Here is a 20,162-nt window from a genome sequence, read left to right on the forward strand (position 1 = left end):
ATCGGCTACAAACGAAACCAAGAAGACCAGACCATTTCCAATATTCCCAGTAAAGGTACATTTATCTGCTCTGCTCTCTTTGAAGTCAAACTTCTTGAAGAATTTACAAATGTTGGATTACCACAATGGGAAGCCTGCTTTAATCACACATTGACATTTTAAGCTTGCACACATATTCATTGTCATTTGGAATCATACTTTGTAGCATCAACATGTAAATTTCCTCATTTAGTTTTCCATAGAAATATGTGGTTTTTACATTAAATTGCAACATTTCAGAATCTTCTTTGGCCAAAATCATGAGCAAGGTGTGTAGAGAGTTGTGTCTCACTACTAATAACAAAATTTCATTTTAGTCCAGTCCAGAGTATTCGGTAAAGCCTCGAGTGGCAAGTCAAGCTTTATATCTTGGCCATTTTCACTTTTTGGTGCTTAGGTTTTGAAAACCAGCTTTGAATATATTGTCATTTGGGTCTCTTTTGGCACAATGACCCAAGTTCTTATTTCGTTTGACATGCTTTGAATTCCTCTTAAATTGTTTGTCCCCATTTTTCTTTGTCTGGACATGAATTGCCTTATCAAAAATGTTCAGTTCAAGACAATATTCATAGTCGCATCATATCTAGCTAGGGGTCAGATCTGGCTCCTGTTATATAATCTATAAGACTGCTACTGTTTGGGATCGTGATCACCTCTCCTTGTAGTTTTCTGTCATCTCCAGCTGGTGGCTGGACATAATGTTTTCCATCTTTGCTGTCAGGTTCTTCAGTGTTGGACTCCAAAATAGGAAACAAATGATGTAAATCAACACAATCATGCTTTAAAATGGGTTTATGGATGGCCAGGAGTCCTGCATTGCATTTAATGTCATGGGATTCAGTGATTTTCTTGTTTTTTGTATCAAAAACTCTGTAGTTTCAAGATTCTCCCTGATATCCAACCGTGATTATTTTCTTGGCCTTCAGATCTAACTTCTCGCAGGACAGTTTAGGAATGGGTGAATGTTTCAGCTCTGAAAGTGCTCGTGTGAGATGTGCGGTTTTCTACTTGATCGTATTTCATATTGGAGTCGTGTTTCTGCTCATCCAACCACGATTATTTTCTTGGCCTTTGGATCTAACTTCTTGCAGGACTATTTTGGAATGGGTGAATGCTTCAGCTCCGAAAGTGCTCGTGTGAGATGTGCGGTTTTCTACCTGACCATATTTCACATTGGTGTCGCATTTCTGCTCTTTTTGATTGAAGTGTGATTCAATACATGAACAGTGGTATTAACTGCCTCCACCCATGGAGGTTTTGACCAATTCGCCCAATGAGCATGGACTTCATGGATTTGGTAATGGTTCTGTTATCACATTCTGCCTTCCCATTTTGTTGAGGGGCATAGGGTGCCGTTGTCTCGAGTGCTATGTCACAAGATCAGTACTCAGAGTCTTCATATTTTTTTTGACAGCATGTTTGACATGATTTTCTCAAATTCCTAGAAGTGGTCAAAAAAGTCAGATTTATTTCTCAAGAAGTGGACATGACAAAAAAGACAAGTGTTGTCCATGACCATTACACTGAGTGATTCGACCTGCATTGGTCCACATACATCACTGTGCATAAAATTGCTCGTTTTCGAATTTCTCACTTTGATTTTCTTGTTAATGGGCAAACAGTGAGGCACTCTTCACTATGTGATCAAAAGTATCCAGGCACCCCCAATAACATACGGTTTTCATATTGTGTGCATTGTGCTGCCATCTACTGCCAGGTACTCCATATCAGTGACCTCAGTAGCCATTAGATGTAATAAGAGAAGCAGAATGTGGGGTGCTCTGCGGAAGTCACGGACTTCGAATGTGGTCAGGTGATTGCGTGTCACTTGTGCCATTCGTCTGTATGTGAGATTCCCACACTCCTAAACATCCCTAGTTCCATTGTTTCCGATGTGATAGTGAAGTGGAAATGTAAAAAAATACACGTACAGCACAAAAGCGTACAGGCCGACCTCATTTGTTGACTGACAGAGACTGCCGACAGTTGAAGGGGTCGTAATGTCAGTAGGTGGACAACTATACAGACCATCACAAAGGAATTCAAAACTGCATCAGGATCCACTGCAAGTACTATGACAGTTAGGCGGGAGGTAAGAATGCTTGGATTTCATGGTCAAGCGGCTGTTCATAAGCCACACGTCATGCCAGTAAATGCCGAATGATGCCTCACTTGGTGTAAGGAGTCTCAACATTGGACTACTGAACAGGGTAAAAATGTTGTATGGAGTGACGGATCACGGTACACAATGTGGCGATCCAATGGCTGGGTATGAGTAAGGCGAATGCCTGGTGAACGTCATCTGCCAGCATGTTTAGTGCCAACAGTTAAATTCGAAGGTGGTGGTGTTATGGTGTGGTCATGTTTTACAAGGAGGGGGCTTGCACCCCTTGTTGTTTTTGTATGGCACTATCACAGCATAGATGTACATTGATGTTTTAAGCACTTTCTTCCTTCTACTGTTGAAGAGCAATTCGGTGATGGCGATTGCATCTGTCATCACGATCAAGCTCCTGCTCGTAATGCACAGCCTGTGGCAGAGTGGTTACATGACAATAACATCCCTGTAATGAACTGGCCTGCATAGAGTCCTGACCTGAATCCTATAGAACATCTTGGGGATGTTTTGGAACGCTGATTTCGTGCCAGGCCTCACTGGCCGACATCGGTACCTCTCCTCAGTGCAGTACTCCGTGAAGAATGGGCTGCTATTCACCAAGAAATCTTCCAACACATGATTGAACATATGCCTGCAAGAGTGGAAGCTGTCATCAAGGCTAAGGGTGGGCCAACGCCATATTGAATTCCAGCATTGTCAATGGAGGGTGCCATGAACTTTTTAAGTCATTTTCAGCTGGATAGTGTATATTGACACACATCCCAAAAGAATGATGCCACATCAGACATGCTTATTCCTTTGATAAGATTTACTTTGATCAAATTTGCAATCACTTTGACATTTATATGACCCAATCTTGTATGCCAGGTTTTTTTGAGGTTATTTGTGGTTGACAAACTCATGTCACATTGTGTGTTTGAGACTAATATAATGTGCAAATTTTGGTTTTTTGTTTTATTTATTTGGCAACAGCATGTCTGTCACAAGACTTGTTTACAAACGTATCTACAAAGCTCACTTCAAAACCTTTTATCTTACATACACCAAAAGAAAACAAATTCTTCCTTCTTTTGGGATTTATAGCACATTGTCAATCCATCTGTCTTCCCAATGCCTATTTACAAATTTCTTTGTTTTAATTGACCCAATTCCCTTTGCTTCACATTTAGTGTCATCTCCAACTGAAATTTCAATGTTTTGACATTCACAAATTTCATCGAACCATTCCCATTGAAAAGTGATGCGCTATGATGCTCCACTGTCAGGAAGCCAGACATTGCTTATATAAACATTCAATATACTCTCACAAATCATTTTTATGATGTGGAACTTTTTTGCATGACATTCCATTGGTAATTCTTCTTCTTCTTCTTCTTCTTCTTCTTCTTATTATTATTATTATTAGAGTGGCAGTTTAATGACACATGGCCCAGCAAGTAAATTTTCCTCTTGAAGTCTCCTGATTTGAGTTCTCCTTCCTCATACCCGTATGCTCTTTTTTCCAGCCTTTAGATGAAGTCGCTACCAAGACGTTTGATGCCTCCTCCATTTTGTTCAATTGTTTTTCTTTGGAGATGAGCCACTCTTGGAGTTTCACAATCATTTGCTGATTTCTAGGCATACTGTCCCAGCCCATGCCTAGTGTGTGGAGCTTCATCAGAAGGCTTATGAGGATCTTGGCCATTATCACTATGTCTGACACTGTTTCATTCACGTCCTTCAGTTGGCTCACAATTTTCATGGTTATTGCTATATGCCATAACACTGGATCACTCTCTCACTCATTCGGTAATCATGCAAGTTTTTCATCAGAGTGAGCTGCTTCGCTTCAGAGTTTGTTGGTGAATTATGCTGAATTTCTACCACTTTTCATGAGCAGTAGTGTACACTATCCAAAATTTGAGTGGTGAGTACTCAATCAATATTGAAATGCAATGCATAACACGAGCATTGTCTTTTACCTACAGTTTTCCAAACAACATTGTTAGATCCTCAGGTGTTGCTCACTGACCATTCACCACAGCTCAAATGCTGTAGATGTCGAACAAAGCCTGAATTTGAATTTTCATAGCCAGAAATACAATGCATCAAATTTCATGATCCTTCTTGGGTTTCCTTTGTTGATATAGCACAAATAATAATGCATGAGCTGACTCAAATTGTGTATCAAATAGAAGTTGTAACAAACTTTTGTACTGAATTTTGTGATGAATCTGGGCTCATAACCTATTAAGGTTTATGGAATCTCAATTCAGACACAGGAATACAAAGCAAGGTGTATTGAATGACAGACACATCAACCAATAAACAAAAGGTGTCTACACCTAAGGAACATCAAAACAAATTTGACTGTGATGCCATCAGTATCTTAGGTGGGGAGATTTCAAAGCCAAAAATAAGACTTCAGTTTCAACCTCCTCCTTTTCTTAGTTCGCGAGATAAGTATTATAAATTCCCTAAAGAAGTGCTTATTTAAATTGTTTTGTAATCCAATGACTTGAAGTATATGGAACATTATAAAAGATATCTTATTGATACGCTTAAGTATAGAATGGCTCATACCGTGAGTATTTTCGCTCCGTGGTGTCTTTGGGTATCTCCATTCAGTTAGATGTGAATTTCTAATGGTGATGTAATTGCAGTTTAAAGAGCCGCACAAGTGTGCATATGGGAGCTCAGTATCAGTTTAATCAATGTGCTTGTATGCTATTGCAGCACACTGAACAATGCGGCATTTCCATAATATCGTCATGCACCATATTGTGTATTACATCCTTGCAGTGAGCATCATGACCACTGAATTCCCTCACATGAACTTTGTTTTACTGCTTTAGGGAATGTCAGCAAGAGTAAGATGCCCCTGCCATCCAGTTTTGTACAGAGTAGTACATTTCATGCATTTCAGCGTACTTACAAGAAACATGATTTTTACTGTGGAAATATACAGGGTGACACACAGGAGACTGACGGTTTTCAGTGAAACAATACTCAGCCAACTTTAAAATTAATGCATGTTTATTTACACAAAATCAAAGCTCATTATTTGCCATTTTAGTTAACAAAGTTATTTGTGAAAAATAATATCATCAAGGTGATGTCCATCATTTCGAATGCAGGACTCAAGTCTCTTCTCAAAATCCTCCATCACATGGACTAAAATCTCTGCAGGATGACAGCAATTTCTTGAATGATTGCAATCTTCAACTTGTTCAAATTTTGTAGTTTGTCGTTATAGACACAGTTCTTAAGGTACCCCCACAGGAAAAACTCATGTACTGGCAAGTTGGGAGACCTGGGAGGCCGAGGAACATTGCCAAAATGTGAGATAATCTGGCCAGGAAACATGCGTCTAAGGATTGTCATTGAAGTGTTTGCGGTGTGCAACGTTGCCCCATCCTGCTGGAATCAAATGCGTTTTAAAGGGATTCGTCGTCTTCGTAGTTCTGGTTTCAAGAATGTTTCAAGCATACGAATGTAACGAACAGAATTAACAGTAACTGTGGCCCCGTTCTCTTAAAAAAAAAGGTCCAATAATGCCAACAGAGCCAAGACCACACCAAACTCTTACTTTTTCTGAGTGTAGAGGACGCTGGTGGATAAGGTGTGGATGCTCTGGAGCCAAGTAATGTAGGTTTTGCTTATTCACGGTCCCGTTTAAATGAAAATGAGCTTCATCGCTCATCAATAAAATTTCGTTTTCATTCAATCCCAAAATCACTTGCATTTTGTAAGCGAAGTCTTCTCATACAGCAGAATAAGTTTCTACATCTACATCTACATTTATACTCCGCAAGCCACCCAAGGGTGTGTGGCGGAGGGCACTTTACGTGCCACTGTCATTACCTCCCTTTCCTGTTCCAGTCGCGTATGGTTTGCGGGAAGAACGACTGTCTGGAAGCCTCCGTGCGTGCTCTAATCTCTCTAATTTTACATTCGTGATCTCCTCGGGAGGTATAAGTAGGGGGAAGCAATATATTCGATACCTCATCCAGAAACGCACCCTCTCGAAACCTGGCGAGCAATCTACACCGCGATGCAGAGCGCCTCTCTTGCAGAGTCTGCCACTTGAGTTTATTAAACATCTCCGTAACGCTATCACGGTTACCAAATAACCCTGTGACGAAACGCGCCGCTCTTCTTTGGATCTTCTCTATCTCCTCCGTCAAACCGATCTGGTACGGATCCCACACTGATGAGCAATACTCAAGTATAGGTCGAACGAGTGTTTTGTAAGCCACCTCCTTTGTTGATGGACTACATTTTCTAAGCACTCTCCCAATGAATCTCAACCTGATACCCGCCTTACCAACAATTAATTTTATATGATCATTCCACTTCAAATCGTTCCGCACGCATACTCCCAGATATTTTACAGAAGTAACTGCTACCAGTGTTTGTTCCGCTATCATATAATCATACAATAAAGGATCCTTCTTTCTATGTATTCGTATTACATTACATTTGTCTGTGTTAAGGGACAGTTGCCACTCCCTGCACCAAGTGCCTATCCGCTGCAGATCTTCCTGCATTTCACTACAATTTTCTAATGCTGCAACTTCTCTGTATACTACAGCATCATCCGCGAAAAGCCGCATGGAACTTCCGACACTATCTACTAGGTCATTTATATATATTGTGAAAAGCAATGGTCCCATAACACTCCCCTGTGGCACACCAGAGGTTACTTTAACGTCTGTAGACGTCTCTCCATTGATAACAACAGGCTGTGTTCTGTTTGCTAAAAACTCTTCAATCCAGTCACACAGCTGGTCTGATATTCCGTAGGCTCTTACTTTGTTTATCAGGCGACAGTGCGGAACTGTATCGAACGCCTTCCGGAAGTCAAGAAAAATAGCATCTACCTGGGAGCCTGTATCTAATATTTTCTGGGTCTCATGATCAAATAAAGCGAGTTGGGTCTCACACGATCGCTGTTTCCGGAATCCATGTTGATTCCTACATAGTAGATTCTGGGTTTCCAAAAACGACATGATACTCGAGCAAAAAACATGTTCTAAAATTCTACAACAGATCGACGTCAGAGATATAGGTCTATAGTTTTGCGCATCTGCTCGACGACCCTTCTTGAAGACTGGGACTACCTGTGCTCTTTTTCCAATCATTTGGAACCCTCCGTTCCTCTAGAGACTTGCGGTAGATGAAGAAGCTTGTACAGGATAGAGTAGCATCAGAATCAGAATTGAGGTTGTCATAGACAGACAACAAAAAGAAATGAATAAGATCTGCAAAACTGAGGGGAAGAAAATTCCTTCCCAAGTAATGCCACGTATTGATTACATAGTTCTAGATTATTCTATGAAATAGTTTCTGATGCTAGAAGACCTGTCTCATGGCTTTGAAAATGAACCTTTAGAATTCATGTTGTTTTTGTTGTTGTTGTTTTTGTGGTCTTCAGTACAGTGATTGGTTTGATGAAGCTCTCCATGCTACTCTATCCTGTGCAAGCTTCTTCATCTCCAAGTAAGTACTGCACCCTACATCCTTCTGAATCTGCTTAGTGTATTCACCTCTTGGTCTCCCTCTATGATTTTTACCCCCTACGCTGCCCTCCAATACTAACTTGGTGCTCCCTTGATGCCTCAAAACATGTCCTACCAACTGACCCCTTCTTCTAGTCAAGATGTGCCACAAATTCCTCTTCTCCCTAATTCTATTCAGTACCTCCCCATTAGTTACATGATCTACCCATCTAATCTTCAGCATTCTTCTGTAGCACCACATTTCAAAAGCTTCTATTCTCTTCTTGTCTAAACTATTTATCGTCCATGTTTTGCATCCATACATGCCTACACTCCATACAGATACTTTTAGAAAAGACTTCCTCACACGTAAATCTATACTCAATGTTAATAAATTTCTCTTCTTCTGAAACACTTTTTCTTTCCATTGCCAGTCTACATTTTATATCCTCTCTACTTTGACCATCATCAGCTATTTTGCTCCCCAAATAGCAAAATCCACCTACTACTTTAAGTGTGTCATTTCCTAATCTAATTCCCTCAGTATCACTTGTTTTAATTAGACTACATTTCATTATCCTTGATTTGCTTTTGTTGATGTTCATCTTATATCCTTTGAAGACACTGTCCACTCCATTCAACTGCTCTTCCAGGTCTTTTGCTGTCTCTGCCAGAATTACAATGTCATCGGCAAATCTCAATGGATTTTAATTCCTACTCCAAATTTTTCTTTTGTTTCCTTTACTGCTTGCTCAATATGTAGATTGAATAACATCAGAGATCGGCTACAACTATGTCTCACTCCCATCCCAACCACTGCTTCCATATTATGCCCCTCGACTCATATAACTGCCATCTGGTTTCTGTACAAATTGTAAATAGCCTTTCACTCCCTGTATTTGACCCCTGCCACATTCAGAATTTGAAAGAGAATATTCCAGTCAAAATTGTTAAAAGCTTTCTCTAAATCTACAAATGCTAGAAACAAAAGTTTGCCTTTCCTTAACGAATCCTCTAAGATAAGTCCTAGAGTCAGTATTGCCTCATGTGTTCTCTGGTACCGTGCGCCACGGAATTTGAATCCCCGACAGACATCATGGACGTCGAAGACCCCTAGAGGTCACTGCACCATCGCGCCGTAAGCTGTTGCGGTGCGCGTGTCCTGGCCCGCATTTAGTGTGAGGGCAGCACAGTGGAACACGTGGTTCCAGCAGCCAATAGTGGCACCCCCGGTAGAGTATTTAAGCACCTGCCTCTTTCTCAGACAGGTAGCCTAATCGTTGCGTGAGTCTTGACACTTCGCCTTGACAACAGACATCGTGTTTACCATTTATGGTTTTCCTTACTAGTGGACATCTTGGATTCGTTTGGTTGTCTCTGTCACTCCGTTGCTTCTTGCGTGTTGTCGTCGTAAGGTCTCTCTTTATCGTCCGTCGTTGTTTCGTGTCCGCCCCTTCCATTCGTTTGTTTGTTTGCGGGCCGCTCTCCGTTTGGTCCCACCACGCTTTCTTGGCCACCCCGCGACCTTTCCAGACACAGTTACAACAGGTTACAACATGTTACAACATTTCTATGAAATCCAAATCGATCTTCTCCAGTTTTTCCATTATTCTGTAAAGCACTCATGTTAGTATTTTGCAACCATAACGTATTAAAATGATAGTTCGGTAATTTTCACACCTGTCGACACATGCTTTCTTAGGGTTTGGAATTATTACATTCTTCTTGACATCTGAGGGTATTTCATCTGTCTCATACAACTTGCTCACCAGATGGTAGAGTTTTGTCAGGGCTGGCTCTCTCAAGGCTATCATTAGTTCTAATGGAATGTTGTCTACTCCCGGGACGATGTTTCAACTTAGGTCTTTCAGTGCTCTGTCAAATTCTTCATGCAGTACCATATCTCGCATTTCATCTTCACCTATATCCTTTTCCATTTCCACAATATTGCCCTCGAGTACATTGCCCATGTACAGACCCTCTGTATACTCTTTCCACCTTTCTGCTTTCCCTTCTTTGCTTAGAACTGGTTTCCTGTCTGAGGTCTTGATATTCATGCAAGTGATTCTCTTTTCTGCAAAGGTCTCTTTAATTTTCCTGTAGGCAATATCTATCTTACTCCTAGTGATATATGCCTCTACATCCTTACATTCATCCTTCAGCCGTCCCTGCTTAGCCATTTTGCACTTCCTGTCTATCTCATTTTTTGGACGTTTCTATTCCTTTTTGCCTACTTCATTTATTGCATTTTTATATTTTCTCCTTTCATCAATTAAATTCAATATCTCTTATGTTACCCTCATCTTTTTACCTACTTGATCCTCTGCTGCCTTCTCTATCCCATCTCTCAAAGCTACCCAGTCTTCTACTGTATTTCTGTCCCCTGTTCTTGTCAATTTTTCCCTAATGCTCTCTCTGAAACTCTCTACAACCTCTGGTTCTTTCAGTTAATCCAGATCCCATCTCATTACATTCCCACCTTTTTGCAGTTTGTTCAGTTTTAATGTGTAGTTCATAACCAATAGATTGAGCTCAGAGTCCATATCTGCCCTTGGAAATGTCTTACAATTTAAAACCCGGTTCCTAAATCTCTGCCTTATCATTATATAATATATCTGAAACCAGTGTCTCCAAGCGTCTTCCACATATACAACCTTCTTTCATGATTCTTAAACCAAGTGTTAGCTATGATTAAGTTATGCTCTGTGCAAAATTCTACCAAGCGGCTTCCTCTTTCGTTCCTTACGCCCATTCCGTATTTACCTACTACTTTTTCTTCTCTTTCTGTTCCTACTATCAAATTCAAGTCCCCCATGACTATTAAATTTTTATCTCCTTTCACTGTCTGAACAATTTCTTTTATCTCAGCGTACATTTCTTCCATGTCTTCGTCATCTGCGGAGCTAGTTGTCATATAAACTTCTACTACTGTGGTAGGTGTGGGATTCATATCCATCTTGGCTACTATAATGCGTTCATTATGCTGTTCGTAGTAGCTATTGACATTATTACCCTCTGTCAGTCAACAGACTAGGTCGGCCTGTACGCTTTTGTGCTGTATATGTTTCTTTACGTTTCCACTTCACTATCACATCGGAAACAGTGGACCTAGGGATGTTTAGGAGTGTGGAGCTCTCATGTACAGAAGTATGACACAACTGACACTCAATCGCCCGCCCACGTTCGAAGCCCGTGAGTTCTGTGGAGTGCTCCATTCTGCTCTTTCACGATGTCTAATCACTACTGAGGTCACTGATATGGAGTACCTGGGAGTAGGAAGCAGCACAATGCACCTAATATGAAAACCGTATGTTTTTGAGGATGTCCAGATACTTTCGATGACATAGAGTAATTTGTTAGTGTCCCTAACAATGTGCACACCCTGTTCTTTCGAGTAAGCAGTTGTTAGCCATCTGTTATAATAGTCCACATATGCTGGGAAGAAAGGACTGCATTGTCAGCATGGGTTGGCTACAAGTGTGTCTGATTTTGACATGCCTGTTGTTGATGAAAACAGTGATAATTTATAAGCTGAGGATACAATGTTGGCTTTTTTACTGTTGTTTGCAATTTTTAAAGTAGTGGAGGAGGTTGTGGACGGTGGATAATGTATGTTTAGAGCATATTCCATTTTATAATTTTATAGTGTCTCTATCTTTTGCTACTGCAGTTTTCACATAAAACAACTTATAAGTTACTTGAATGATTTCAAACAATGGAATGTAGCAATATAATGAGGAGGATAGTTGCTGCTAACCATATAGCGGAGATGCTGAGTTGCAGAAAGACAGCAAAAAGTCTGTCAGAAAATCAGTTTTCAGCCAACAAGGCCTTTTTCAAAAATAGACACCCCCCCCCCCCCCCCCACACACACACACACACTTGATCACAGTCTTTGGCAGCTGGAGCCACACACCAGACCACAGCTCCAGCTGCCAGAGACGGTATTCATATGTGTGTGTGTGTGTGTGTGTGTGTGTGTGTGAGAGAGAGAGAGAGAGAGAGAGAGAGAGAGAGAGAGAGAGAGAGTTGCATTGCATGAGTGTGTGTGTTGTCTATTTTTGAGAAAGGCCTTGTTGGCCAGAAGCTAACTTTCCAACAGTCTTTTTGTTGTGCCTTTCTGCGACTCAGCGTTGGATGATTTCATGTACACTTACAAATTACCCGAAACACTATCCAGTGATAGGTCATGTGAGTGCCTGAGATAGTATCTCATTACTGGAGCAAAGCAGAGTATGATGCCACAAATTAATGACTGTATGTAAAGGCTTGCACATTATATTTCCAATCTGAAGTAGAATTACCCTTAAAATCTGTTACCTAAGGCCTGTACGATGGGCCATTCTGCTCCTCTTACTGCATGAATTCCAAGTAAGGACCCACTGCATGTTTCTGATTGCAGAAATATTCAGACAGTTTACTACAATGCTCTACAGATCTTTGAATAATCTAACATACTAGGATCACTTAAAAGATTTAGTTGATTAAGAAGTTCGACATTTTCAGATTAAAAGATAACATGAAATCAAATGGCGCATTAGTATCAGAAAAGCTACATCCCAATAAATTCACCCACTCAACGCTAGTAAACATTCCACTGTTCCAACTGCCTATCCATTGGAGGGAACAGGTGGAGGGCCATAGAAAAGATGGTAGTGCCTTGCACATAGAGATGAAGTTACTCTTGTTGTTTGTACAGCAATACCCTATTCCTACTACATCATGAACTCTTGAGCATGTTATTTGGACAATTATAATGCATTTTAGTGATCCAAAACCATTTGCACACAACTTCACTTGGGCAGATTCATTGCCACTTTCTTATTGGTCATGATATTAATTTTTTTAGCTCATAGACATAGTCAACACAAATTGTAATCCCTATAGTAGCACAGATTGTCAAGTCAAACACATTTTAGCCATCTAGTTTCCAAACTTATTTTATTTGGCTACCAGTTTTGGCGATTTACTATGCCATTTTCAGGCCCCTGACCGATGTGTAGGAATATTCCATCTCGGTTCTGGTCAAAACAGGGGCCAGCAGTCGAATACTGGTATATGTAGATTTCTGCTTGCTATAGCAATCACTTCAACCATCATCTGCTGACTGTTGGTTGAAGTGATCACTATAGCAAGCAGAAATATACAGATACCAGTATTTGAGTGCTGGCCCCTGTTGTGAACAGAAACAAGGTGGAATCTTCCTACATGTTGGTCAGGGGCCTGAAGATGGCATAGTAAATCGCCAACACTGATAGCCAAATAAAGTAAGTTTGGAAGCTAGACAGCTGAAAGGTGTTTTATTTGACAACCTGTATCAAACAGCTGAGTCCTGCAGCCATCTCAGAAAAGATGGACATTCAGCTACAGTATCATGTCTGCTGGTCAGTACCAACAAGAAGAAATCAAACAGGAAACTTTACACACATTGGTCACTGGCAAAAGCTGGTAGCAGCCATTCATGTATTTCAACCCATATTTCTGGGATGACCCACAAGACATGCCTCGAGGGGCAAAATGCTTCATATGACAACATTGGGGCATAAGATGAGAATACAAGAAATGCTGTTGAACCTCTGATCAATTTTATTTTTCTAAGCAAATTTTAGAAAAGCTTATGTGTAAGTAGTATCTTAACCATCTCATCACACATAATATATTTAATGTTTTATGAGGCAGATGTTAAAAGTTACATTTTCAAATGCTATTCTTATTTAGTTTGCAGATCATGCAGGCACAAGGTCATTTTAAATGATTGAAGTGATTCCACAGATTTACTGCAGCTATATTACTTGACATATTGTCACAGGGCTTTGCACTCACTTAGAAAAACCCAGAAAGTTTCTTTAATATTTTTTTTTTTTTTTTTAATTTTTACAGGTTTTCCATATGTGCCCTCTACGTAGTCTGCAGATATGAAGTTGATAATCAAGTTCTTTGCATGTTTGGCACAGCATGTCGCTACCAGTCTGTTAAAAAGCTCTGTTGATACATGCTCGCAGTTTGGTAGGTTTGCTGGTAGAGAAGGTGTTAACATTGAATTTTTCGCACAACACAACATTAAAAAATCACATGGGGTTAGCATGGAGGCCATGGGATGAATTACTGATCGTCAACTCCACCATGACCAATCCATCAGTTTCTCAATTTCCTATATAGGAATTCATTATGTTGAACTAGGGTGGAGCTCTGTAGAATGAGCCAATTTTCTAGCATTTCAAGAAGCTCATTATCTATGATGGTCTTTTCGCAGAAGAAAAAGAGACCATAAACTTTAAACCATGAGACTGCGCAGAAGACATCAACTTTGGATACATCTCAAATGTACTACATGATACTGTAAGGATTGTCTGACCCCCAAATTTGGACATTATGCTTGTTCATTGTGCCATTCATAAAAAAAATATTGCTTCATCACTTGATGACTTTCTCACAAAACTCATTCTCTTTCATAAGCTGTTGTAATTGTGCCAAAAATTCAAAGCATCTGACTTTGTCATCGTGAGTCATGGCTTGTAGCAGTTGCAAGTTGTAAGGCTTCAGCTTCACTCAATGTCTTAAGATCTTCCAAACAGTTGGGTGTGATACGTTCAGCTCTCTGTTTGTGCTGTTCGTCAACTTCTGTGGCCTACATGCGAAACTCACCCACACACTATCAACCATTTCTTCACTCACTGCAGGCCAACCTATTGATTTCCCCTTGCAGAGGCATCCTGAAGCTTTAAACAGTGCATACTGTCACCAGATGGAGTTTTCAGTTGGTGGATCTTTGTTGAACTTCATTCTGCAGTGTCGTTGCACTGTTATGGTAAACTTCTGTGAATGCTTTTCAAACACAACATACACTTTCTTGGCGCCTGTTGCAGTCTTGCCTAACTGCTCACTGCTGCACTTTTGTGGCAGAAATCTGCGGTGCAGATGCAGCATTACAAAATTTTTGAATTTTTCTATATGAACGTTGAGTTTTGTAACAGTATGTCAATTAGTGTAGCTACAGTGAAGTTATGAAATCGCTTCAGTCATTTGTAATAACCTTGTATTATGGTAAACAGCAAGTCAAGTACAGTTTTAGAAAGGGCTGCTAATGAAAGTTTCCATGGACATTAATGAATGATTTGTAGCCAACTCATTGTCATAAAATTTGAAAAAGCTCGCTATATGCATTCCAGAGCATTTTAGAGATTTCCACCCACCATAAGCAAAAATTATGATGACTGAAAGATGGTGGAGGACAAAATCATTAAATTTTGTGGTGACTTCAGTGGCGAAAGGCATTCCACAGAATTATTGAAACGCTTAACACACATAATAATTTGCAGTGTGCTTGCTGTCAAACATTGGTGACATAAAAATAAATAAATAAATAAAAATCTCGCATATTTTGCTTGCTTTCTTTCCATAATTTCAAATGGTCTGAAGGGTTAAGGTAACTCTACAAACCAAGCCAATATTTTCTGAATCCAAAATCATGTAAAGTGAATTATTTAGGGTTAAGACCATCCTACAGAGTAGTATTTTTAATCATAAATAAATTTATTTCAGATAATACATTCCTTTCAGTAACTGACAACTCAGTTCACAAATTCAGTTGTAGGAATAAGAACAAGAAACATTAAGGCTTACTGGGATTTCCTTTGTCCCCAAAAGGTGTCCACTATTCAGAAACATAAATTTACAATAATTTCCGAGTAAATATGAAAGCTCTAGTGACAATGAAAGTACTGCTTTGTAAGGAACCTGACAAAATCTTTTGTGACAAACTACGTCTAATCCATTACCTAGTTACATAGTACCGTAGATCCAGTTGGTGTAAATATTGTTATTAATGTCACACAATACAAGTGCTATGTAATATTCAGCTTTTGGACCTCTTAAGCGCTGTAACATGATCAGTATATGTAAACATTCTTAATTTATTTTCATGGACAACAGCAGAGTTTACTAATCAGTGGCAGAACATGCTGCTGAATGCAATGTTTTAAAAGGAGCTTTAGCAAAGAGAATTCCTAAACTGTTTCCTAGAGGCTTTCAATGAAACTTTTCCCACCTCAAGCCTGGTGACTAAGAGTGGCCAGTAAAATAAATTGGATTACATCAGGAATAAAAGTTTCTAGTGCCAGGAAAATATAGTTTCACAATGAGTTAAAACATAACAAAAATGCTGACTTTGTGTAGTATGTAAAGAGATATAAGAACACATTCAAAAAGTTATACAGGCAGCAAAAAAATTGGCTAACAACGTGCATATTAGTAAACATGAAAATAAATCAAAGGCAATTTGGGTTGTCATCGAATCTGAATTGGGAGTAAAGAACAATTGCCAATAAAATGTCCAAATGTGAATTAAAAATGATATAATTGTAGATCCTTTTCAAATGTCAAACTGTTTCAATGATTTTTTCATAAATTTGGTGAAATCAGAAGTAGATATCATAGCCCACCAGGACAAGGTAGATGCCAACTCTGTAAATATAAAACAAAATGCAAGCCTTAAAACATTCAAAAGAATTATCCCAAAAGATCAGCTGGGTGGGATGAAATTCAAACCATTGTAATCAAGGCTGTTTATAACATCATTTCTCATCCATTAGCTAAAAGTATTAATCAGTCATTTGAGGAAGAACATTTCCCGTATGTGTTAAAATATGCTGAAATAAGACCATTGTTAAGAAAGACTCACCAGATGACTTGGGAAATTACCACCCTATTTCCCTGCTGCCAGTTTTTGCTAAGGTAATAGAAAGGATTGTTGCAAAACATCTTGAAAACTTTCTTGTAAAAAATATTATAGTTAAAAATCAATTTGGATTTCAAAAGGTAAAATACAATAAATGCTATCAGGAAATTCACTGAAAAGATAAGCTCTGCTTTAGACAAGGGTAAAAAGGTCACTGGTATTTTTTGTGATTTGACCAAAGCTTTTGACTTGGTCAATTACTTACTACTTCTACTGGGCGCTGATGACCACGCTGTTTAGCGCCCGTAAACCTCAACCACACACACACACACACACACACACACACACACACACACACTACTTCTACACAAGTTAGAGAGATATGGGATCATGGACAGGGCATTACAGTGGTTCAAATCTTATTTGTCTGAAAGAAAACAGACAGTTATTCTAAATCCAAATGGAAAAAAAATCATTCTCGGACTGGGAAAAGATTTGTACAGGGGCCCCGCAGGGCTCAAGTTTAGAGCCTTATCTTTTTCTTCTGTACATAAATGATTTACCTTTAAACATTGATGTTCACTCTGTTTTATTCACAGATGGCACCTCGGTTTTAATTGAAAATGTTCAAATTCATGATACTGTGGAAAATATAAATGGGAAACTTAGAATTATGGTTTCAGCAAAATGGTTTAAAACTCAATGGCACAAAAACACAATTAGTGCAGTTCAGTGCTAAAACATTATCAGCATCTCCCATAAAAATAGTGCACGGCGATCAGGAAATGACTGAAGCAAGTTATGTAAAATTTCTAGGTCTAAACCTTGACAAAAATTTAAATCGAAGGCACACGTAGACTTCTTAGCAAACAAACTAAACAGCGTAGCTTATGTGATGAATGTCTTATCTGGTTCTACCCTTATGGACACCAGGAAGATAATCTACCACAGTTACTTTGAAACTATAATTCGATACAGTATAATTCTCTGGGGAAACTCTACGAACAGCCTGAAATTACTTACACTTCAAAAGAGAATCATAAGAAACATGTTTAGTTCGAAAAAGAACATCATGTCGCCCATTATTTGAAAAATTAAAAATGCTAACCATTCCTTCTCTGTACTTTTACGAAGTTTTTATTTTCATATATAAAAATCAAAACTCACTTGACAATTTTCATTTCAACCAAAGTTGCATTACTTATCACAGACACAGTTTCAAACTTCCCTCTCATAACTTAAAACTTTATGCTCAAACACCATTGTACATTGGATTAAAATTTTACACTAAAGTAAACAACACAAATCTGTTAAATGTGCAGTTTGACTCACTAAAAAAATTGTTATTTAATACACTAGTGGAAAAATGTTGTTATTCAATTGAAGAACTCATGCAGGGCAGTTTGGTAATTTTTAAAGAAAAGAAACAATTAAGATAATGTATTGTATAATGAATTGTTAATATATTGCATAAACTGTATTGCAAGCTGCAAAATGTCTGTAAGTGTTATATATGTTCCTGTTAAATTGTCCATGTCTAAAAATTCAGAAATGCCTGCTTCAATATGTTAATTATTATAATTTCATTTTTAAAAGTAATTTTGATGTGTCTCCAGTACAAGAATCTTTGATTTGTAACTGTACGTAATGAGACTAATAAACTACATTCTGCATTCCATCTGGATCCTTCTCCTGAATACCTGCTGCCCTGAAATGTGCAGATTGGATTACAAGCCCTTCTTCAATCCCATAATCCTGCAGGTGTCAGTCTCCTTTAGTTCCTGTCCTACACCCAACTCCACCCTTGTCCCTCTGCCCCCCCCCCCCCCCCCCAAACTTCACTGGCTCTACATTTACACTCTTCTTTTCTCAGTCAAGTGTGTGTGTGTGTGTGTATGTGTGTGTGTGTGTGTGTGTGTGTGTGTGAGAGAGAGAGAGAGAGAGAGAGAGAGAGAGAGAGAGAGGGGGGGGGGGGAGAATTATTTCAGATGAGGAACTTGTCTGAAACCATAACAGCATTCTCAATTTATGTGCCTATCAACTGATCATTGCCTGTTGTATACTGTAAATGGTTGCCTTTAAGCCTTTCATTATTTATCAGTGGAATATTAAATATTAAACAATTTGTGGTGTTGCATGTGATTGTTGTTTTGGATGGTGGTTAGTTCATTTTCTGAGGCCCCAATCCACGTACAAGTACTTCCTCCAAATATTACTAGTAATTAATTTGTAACCTCTTCCACAAGGTCCAGAAGAAGTACGTTCGCGCTCACTGCATTTAATAAATCTAATAAAAGATGCCAAACTGCTTGTCAAACAGAAGTGTACTATTGTGGAGGAGCGTAGTGATACACTGAAAGAAAAAGCTGTAAATGGATTTGAAGTAAGTATTTATTAAGAAATATAAAGGAGACCTTGAACAGTCGTCTGACTTGGCATTACTACTATGTATTCTATGCATGTTGTGTTTGTGAGAAAAATCCTAAATTTTCTGAAGTTGGGGTTTACAAATAAATCGGGTGGGATATTACATCTACATTTTCATGCCAAATTATTATGACCATCTCCTAAATATGACAGACGTAATGTAAAGTGTGGATGAGGAATAGGTATGCAAAGGAACTGAAATGCTGTCCATGCCTTTTTCTCTTGATTTCGTAGGTAAAGGAAACAATTTATATGAGTTTCAAAAAGGGTAAATAAATTGCTTTCAAAGTGGGAGCACAGTTTGTAATGGTTTTATGAATAATTTTTATGTAATATGTTATATCCCTGTGCCATTGTTGTCTGAAAAGAAGGTCACCTGCAAGAGCAAGTGAAAGACGTCTCACACGCAGCAATTAAACTGTTCACTTTTCAAATAAACAGTGGGGCAACAGGAGTTATTTCAGCCGCTGCTGTTCAGCAAACACTACTGCAGGGAGATAATGTCTGCGGGCTTGTTATTAATGGTGCGTTGGTGGCTAAGACGTGAATTTACTTGATAATATCAAAACTGGATTGCTGCTTTTTTGCTGATAGGAACTTTTTTGTAATGAGTTATGTTTAGCAGTTCATAGTGTGGATGGATGTCAGTGTGCAGCGTGGCGGTGTTTTACTCTGCTGTGCTGGCTGCATATTAGAAATTCACCTGCCTCAGAACGGCGTCTGCTCAATGGCCCTTCACTCGGCAACGTAGGTACTTACAAGATGATGTCAAAGCAGCATTGATAAAAAACACCAGCTAATATCTACAATTACTGAGGCCGCACAACTCTAGTAATGAAATAAAGTTCTGTAGAAAAACTGTCATTAAAAAATTTATCAGGCGGTAAGAAAATGGATTGGCTTCTGGAAAATAATGTCTGAAATTTCCACACAAAAATGTTTATTTTGTCCAGCCAAAGAAACAGTACTATTCAGTTCACATTTAAACTATTGGCTATTTTCTTTTTGTTCACCACTGATACACTCAATTCATATGCACAGCAGTCAGAAATCTGTCCAAACCCTACTGGAATTAAACAACGTTTTCACAGTCATTAATTTCACCACTAATTTGAGTTATTACATTCGGTCTTTCTTGTGGATTTCAAAAAAAGAAATTGCTGGCCAAAATGCTCAGTGGTTGAATACTGAAACATGCCATGCGGATACTACGTTAGTCACGACATGTATCCAACACGAGGAATTCAATATTTCTTCATTTTACACATTATTGTGATTCCCACTCGTAACATGACTGTCCACATTCAGAGCTACCGAGAGACTCCCTTCTTGTGGCCTCACTCCCTGTATAACTATCAGGTAACAAGCGGGAACCGTCTCAATTCTGATTGGCTAACCATACTTGCTGCCAATCAGAATG

At 39.0% G+C, this 20,162-nt stretch overlaps 1 protein-coding gene across 3 annotated transcripts in view; it reads left to right on the forward strand.

Annotated features, from left to right (window-relative positions):
• LOC124613245 overlaps positions 1–20,162 on the forward strand; it is a 160,652-nt gene that overhangs the window by 58,667 nt on the left and 81,823 nt on the right. For all 3 annotated transcript variants that reach the window (XM_047141928.1, XM_047141929.1, XM_047141930.1), the window contains one exon: positions 18,562–18,698. In XM_047141928.1, the coding sequence (XP_046997884.1) occupies positions 18,562–18,698 (137 nt within the window). The remainder of the gene's footprint in view (positions 1–18,561; positions 18,699–20,162) is intronic.

This window comes from Schistocerca americana, chromosome 4 (assembly GCF_021461395.2).
Source record: "Schistocerca americana isolate TAMUIC-IGC-003095 chromosome 4, iqSchAmer2.1, whole genome shotgun sequence".
Classification (NCBI taxonomy): Eukaryota; Metazoa; Arthropoda; class Insecta; order Orthoptera; family Acrididae; genus Schistocerca; species Schistocerca americana.